Source organism: Nannobrachium achirus (assembly GCF_963921795.1).
Source record: "Nannobrachium achirus genome assembly, chromosome: 19".
NCBI classification, from domain to species: Eukaryota; Metazoa; Chordata; class Actinopteri; order Myctophiformes; family Myctophidae; genus Nannobrachium; species Nannobrachium achirus.
The window spans coordinates 20,784,678-20,790,677 of NC_137826.1; the positions used below are offsets into that span (position 1 = coordinate 20,784,678).

General features: G+C 40.1%; 2 protein-coding genes across 2 annotated transcripts in view; one reads left to right on the forward strand and one right to left on the reverse strand.

Moving 5' to 3' along the window:
- Nucleotides 1-343: 343 nt before the first annotated feature.
- rpl23a (ribosomal protein L23a) lies at nucleotides 344-4,022 on the forward strand. The gene is made up of 5 exons (XM_080748988.1): nucleotides 344-383; nucleotides 1,720-1,900; nucleotides 2,400-2,576; nucleotides 3,687-3,756; nucleotides 3,965-4,022. Exons 1-5 carry the CDS (start codon nucleotides 359-361, stop codon nucleotides 3,977-3,979), a joined length of 468 nt encoding a protein of 155 aa, XP_080605114.1. The 5' UTR covers nucleotides 344-358; the 3' UTR covers nucleotides 3,980-4,022.
- Nucleotides 4,023-4,489: 467 nt separating this feature from the next.
- The window catches only part of birc2 (baculoviral IAP repeat containing 2), a 10,675-nt gene continuing 9,164 nt past the window's right edge, over nucleotides 4,490-6,000 (reverse strand). The window contains 4 exon segments of the mRNA XM_080748754.1: nucleotides 4,490-4,878; nucleotides 5,060-5,101; nucleotides 5,278-5,433; nucleotides 5,634-5,732. Coding sequence (XP_080604880.1) covers nucleotides 4,685-4,878; nucleotides 5,060-5,101; nucleotides 5,278-5,433; nucleotides 5,634-5,732 — 491 coding nt within the window. The 3' untranslated portion in view covers nucleotides 4,490-4,684.

Here is a 6,000-nt window from a genome sequence, read left to right on the forward strand (position 1 = left end):
CCTTCTTTTCTGTTTTCCAACTGTTTTATGACGACATCTTGCATAGTAGGCCGGCCTACTGTGTTTTATTTGCCTGTCATTGAATGTTTATATGAAACGAGTACAAAAGGAGCCCAATTTAAACAAGCCATTGAGCTTTCTTGTGGTTTAAATCATTTTAGTTGACCTTGTATCAGTGAACTGTCCTGTACGTTTTGCTAAATAAAGTATTCAATCAATCACACTGGTGTAATTACGGCTAATGACCAATAGTGGGCGATATTTGGTTGTTTTGTATTATATCGCGATACCACGGCGCTTGAAATCTCGCCCGTGCATTATATTGCAGGAAACCCCGGTCGTTCTTCCTTTTCCCAACATGGCACCGAAGGTGAAGAAGGAAGGTTCGTCAATCTATACATTTTAATGATATAAACTAAGTAAAAGCTCTATGTCATTCAACACAATACGGTTTGATGTGGCATGGTAACGACCCGTATCAGTGCCGTTTGTTTGTGGGTTTAAATACGTTCATAATGCACACATCTTACAAGATAGTATCAACTCGCATGTCGGTAACGTTGTGCGGTGCTTCGCTAACGCTAGTAAGCTAACATGCTAACGTTCATTCTGCTGTCAGAAACACGTTTCAACAGCTCAACGCATGGATTCAGGCAGCCTTTGTGTCACAACAGATGTATAATTTTATACGTGTCATTTATTATTGCAGTACCATGTAAATAGGTCTGTAGAGAATATAACATGAAGGCCGGTAGTGGACAGTGTTTGCTACACGTGAATAGTGATGGACATGCGTAATGTGTACGACTCGCTCATAAGAAAGCTAGAATGCTACTATTAGCACGTATGTTGATGGCATCATTCAGCGTTTCAAATGAAAGTTATGGTTTAAACTACGATGTTTAATAATACATTTCGGGCACTGTTTAATGTTTGAGCCGGACACTAGGAGTTCTACAGTTATTGGTTCAATTCCCACGTGTCTAAATCGGTATATACACACTGTATATATAGCTTGTCCTAATGCCACCCCTGACACCCTTAAAATACTTTAAAGATGCTTCAATCAGCCATTGTCACAGTGGTACCCTGAAGTCTTTATAAGGGAGACCAGACTGCACCTTATGATGATTTCAAACCCTGTTTTATACAGTCCATTTAAATATTGGAAATGGGATGAATAAAAGTTTGAGAGTTGTGTGTAAAGCAGGGGTGCCCAAAAGGTAGATCGTGATCTACCAGTAGATCACCAAGGGTGTGCAGGTAGACCACATGACATGCCTCTAAAAATATACAATTAAAATATAAAAAGAATATGTCAATATGACATCAAGGGCCTGTCAGCTCCCTTTATGGCTTCTAAAGTAGGCAAACCTCCAATGCAATACTTTGTTCAAAAGTCACTCAGTAGCATTATAAAGAACCCCAAAACCTACCACTTCCATACAGAAAGGGATGAAGACATTCCCCCTGTATTTCCCATTTATTTCCCCCTTACAGAAAGTGTGTTTGTCTAAAATGTAACGCCAGTGCAGGCCCTCAGCTAAAACATTTTGGATCGGTAGATCATGTTGAGCTAGTCATTTTAAAAGTAGATCTCACGTCAAAAGTGTGGGCACCCCTGGTCTAAAGGATAAAAAAAAATTGCTTTTAAGCATCAGGTGATAGCATGAGTTAAACCTAAAAAAAATGTAACATTCAATTGTTTTTATTCCATAGCTGTCCCGGCCAAGACAGAGGCCAAGTCAAAGGCCCTGAAGGCCAAGAAGGCTGTGCTGAAAGGAGTCCACAGTCAGAGGAAGAAGAAGGTCAGGACTTCTCCCACTTTCCGTCGGCCCAAGACCCTGCGTCTGCGCAGACAGCCCAAGTATCCTCGCAAGAGTGCTCCTCGTAGGAACAAGTAAGTACCCCGGCACGATGAGTCGGACCACTAAAGCTGACGTCACTCGTCTTGTACGGTGCAAATGATGGCAAACAGCGATCAAAGTATGAAATCAAATGATTCTAACTTTTTTTAACTACTGATGCACCTAAACGGACACGTCACGTCCATATTTGCTTGGTATGCTGTTAAGTATAATGCAACAGGTGGAGTGGCAGGATAAAACTGTAGGGACTAACAATGCTTATAAAATTAGATTAATAGGGTTTGGTCTGTTTTAATGTAAGCATTTGGAAATGGCAGCACAGGGAGACGAGCTGTGTTGAAGGTTAGAATAAGCAAAGCGGATATTGTAGGGAGTTCTCAATTAACGTACAGCGCAGGATAATCGGTGTTGGCTTATAGCTATACAGTAGATCCAGTAGGTAATTTAAAGCTAATCAAAAGCTAAAAATGTTTTAAACTTGTTTTTAAGATTTTAAGTGTAAATCAACCTAACAAATTGCTCCTGTTCTAGGTTGGACCATTATGCCATCATTAAGTTCCCCCTGACAACTGAGTCTGCCATGAAGAAGATCGAGGACAACAACACATTGGTGTTCATCGTTGACGTCAAGGCCAACAAGCACCAGATCAAGCACGCTGTCAAGAAGCTGTACGACATCGACGTCGCCAAAGTCAACACACTCATCAGGTACGACTTTGGATTAGTTGGTTCTCAACAGAACTAGGGTTGGGCTCCATTTGAAACAATTTCCGGAACGGACTTTCACACTGTCAGAGCTGTTATATGGACTTGATGTCTGCTATACAATTATAATACCAGTGGTTCTCAAACTTGTTATTCCAAGGACCACCATAACTCGGTGTACAAATGGGACCAAATGGACCCATAAGGGTCCATCCATTTGGTTTCATTGGTACAATGAGTTAGACCTTTATCGGTCCATTTGGAAACCCCTAGGAATCGTTAAAATACCCTACCCTAAACGGAACACAAACCTGCATCTTGAACCCAGCATTGCTAAATTAATCGTTGGTTACACAAGAGTTCTGAATGATCGTTTTTGATACATTTGTTGGAATGTTAAGCAGTCAGGCTTTATTTTGATATTGTGATGAGACTAGATTTTTGGATGTCCCCACGAACGCTCAAAGATGACACCATTTTGGTCTAATTACGTCTTAGAGTTGGGCTGTAGACCGTTCAGAAATGCCTAACTGACATCGGTCACTGGTAGGTCTCTTCCCAAGACCTCAGAAAGAGTAGCTGCTGTTAACAGTAAGATAATGGGGATATAATTTCTTTTTTTTTAATGCAAGAATAATGGCTTCTTCAGCATACCTTTCCAGGAGGAGGAAATGGTATGCTCTAGTCTAGTTTATGCAAGAATGACATCTCCATCAATGTCATTCATCGGTAGACAGGTGTCTGTCCATAGCTCACCAATGATGGTGTGTAGATGGAAATTGTGCCATCTTATGAGCATTAGTGAGGACAAATTGTGTGTGTGTGTGTGTGTGTGTGTGTGTGTGTGTGTGTGTGTGTCTTAAAATATCATTGAACTCAAGTCTCCATGGCATGAGTAATCAATAGGGCATGAGTAATCAATAGGAAAAAAAAGTCATTTTGGGGGTGAACTACTCCTTTAATGTGAAATGTGTGTATTTTGTGAAGGTAAATGGTCGCCCTACAATATCAATAGTCATATTAGTCTCATTGCCAAGCCTTGCTAGGTAGGTTCTCTATCACCAGTTTGCTCAAAGTAAAATGATGATTAAGCCTCCTCATTCTTATCTGCAGGCCTGATGGTGAGAAGAAGGCGTACGTTCGTCTAGCTCCAGATTACGATGCATTGGATGTTGCGAACAAGGTGAGTCTTTTGGATCAAGCTATTTTCTAATGCAAAATGTTTAACGGTCTAGAAAGACTTAAGATTCTGTGCAAATGATGTTAATTTATATTGTCTGATTGCCTGTGATTTTACAAAGGAACCACTGATGCCAGAACTGGATTCTGTATAGTGTGCATATTGTAAGGGAGAATATATCAAATTTTCTCTTTTTTTTCCCCCCTTCCAGATTGGCATCATCTAAACTGTTGCTGAAGCACGTGGAATAAATATTTGTAAAAACTTGAGTCTGATTCAGTGTCCTTTGTCTTTGAATGACTTTATATGTTTTGCTTAAAATCCTGAGAATTAAACATCAGTTCATTTTGTCTATTCACATGAATAATGTAGTTATTTAGGCTTGCCTTAAAGGACATGTTTCCAGTTTTATGTAATTAATGAAAGCATAAGACATACTAACCATGTAAGGTTCAAGGTTGTACTTTATTGTTACATCTTTTGTACGGCTTCCTTCAGACAATGCAGTGGAACAAATCTAATAGAGGCAGTGTCACCTTGTCCCAAAACCCATCTTTCCAATGCACAGTCTTTGAGAATGCGTTGCACTCTGAGTAATAGGCTCAATTTACACTGATCTAGGCTAATGTGGGAGAGTACAATAAAAAGATCTGCTCAAGGATCAGCCACAAGATGTGAAGTATTTTTTAAGCTTTTATTTGACAGGCAAAAGGCATGAGTACAGATTAGTGGCATTAATCCAAGTGTTTCTGTAGAAGATCTTGATTGCATTTTGCATCGATGCCAAGACATACAAGTCATACAAAATGGGGAATAAATAAATGAACTTACTTAGTTGTAACTATTGAAATCAAATGGTTTCCAATTTCTTGAGTTATAAGGGTGCATATTGCTTGTAGTCAGTGAGACTTGTTCTGGAAACGACTCTAAATTAAGAGAGGAAGGTTCGGACTGTCCCTTTCACTAAGCCTCTACAGATGGGGCATTTTCTCAGCGAGGGGGCACACTCCTTGCATACCACCAGGTGTCCGCATGGTATGAACACAATGTTCACCTCTTTGTCCATGCACACCTTACAGGTGCGCTCCTCCTGCAGGCGACGTAGCTGCTCCTCCATGGGTAGGTCTACATCAGAAGGTTGGGATGAAAATTCAGAACATGGATGTTAAATTAGATATACATTGTAGTAAAAACGGCACAACAATTGCTGTTCTTTGGCTATTGACCCCAAGGCAGGTTTTAAAGTAAAATTAAAAGGTGAGCTTGATCACTTCCCCAAGAAATAGAATATATATACTGTTCATACCTGAGAGATCTTGACTTGGTGAGGTTGCCTCATTTGCCTGGGCTGAAAGCACAGAGAAAACTGTCAAAATAACAAACCAGTCAGTTACTGCTACTCTGGATTTGTTGTATGTGTATAGTTCTGTGAGGTCTTTTAACTTAGCGTGTATCATTATCTAAAATCTTGCAAAAATATTTTTAAAATACAATGAAATGGTTATAAGTAGGGGTGCCATGTACCCATGAGATCTCGGAGCAAGTGGACATCATTCTTCTGGATCCAGTTGCGGAAAACCTCAGCGGCAGCATTGCCTTTGGTCAGGACTATTTCTATCAGACGAGCAGTCTGCTGCTGGGCTGTAGTCTGTGCCTGGAGGCTGGCATATTCCTCAGCAGCTGGTGAACAGATTTATGGTATTTGTAAACCACCTTTCATTCATAATGCAGCTCAGTGTGCTTTATATTAAAACTAAAGGCAAGATAACAGTCAATGACAGAACAAGAAACACTAGGGTTTATGTGCTCCAGCAGTTATTCAGATGGAAAAACTGCATTAAAAAGATTAACAGTATATGTAGTGGTATTACAAAACATACTTATGACATTTTGCTCCCTCAGATGCTCCAACACAGATTCAACACTCTTCAGACGCAGGACCAGCGCAGCCTGGTGTCTCTTCAGAAAAGTAAACCCATCTGATGGAATAGAAATTACATAATCAGTGTTTATGTTATAATTATAAATAGGGGGAAAAAAACTCCTTCAACCCTACGTCCTATAAGGTCTTGTCGTTATCCTTAGTGTCACTCTCTGGTAACTTATCCAATGCCCTGAGATAAGAGATTGAGCACTATGGTTCTGAGCTGACTTGTACGTCCAACTAGTACTAACTATGGGCTGATTATACTGTTGGGTGTAGTGAAACTGAAACTCTTTCTGTGATTGCACCTATAATAGCATGTC

Bases quoted from the DNA above. Each gene is read 5' to 3' on its own strand.
- rpl23a (XM_080748988.1), top strand. From the start codon at position 359: ATGGCACCGAAGGTGAAGAAGGAAG. The intron at 1,901-2,399 runs GTAAGTACCCCG...CTCCTGTTCTAG, and splicing joins AGTGCTCCTCGTAGGAACAA to GTTGGACCATTATGCCATCA. The intron at 2,577-3,686 runs GTACGACTTTGG...TCTTATCTGCAG, and splicing joins AAAGTCAACACACTCATCAG to GCCTGATGGTGAGAAGAAGG.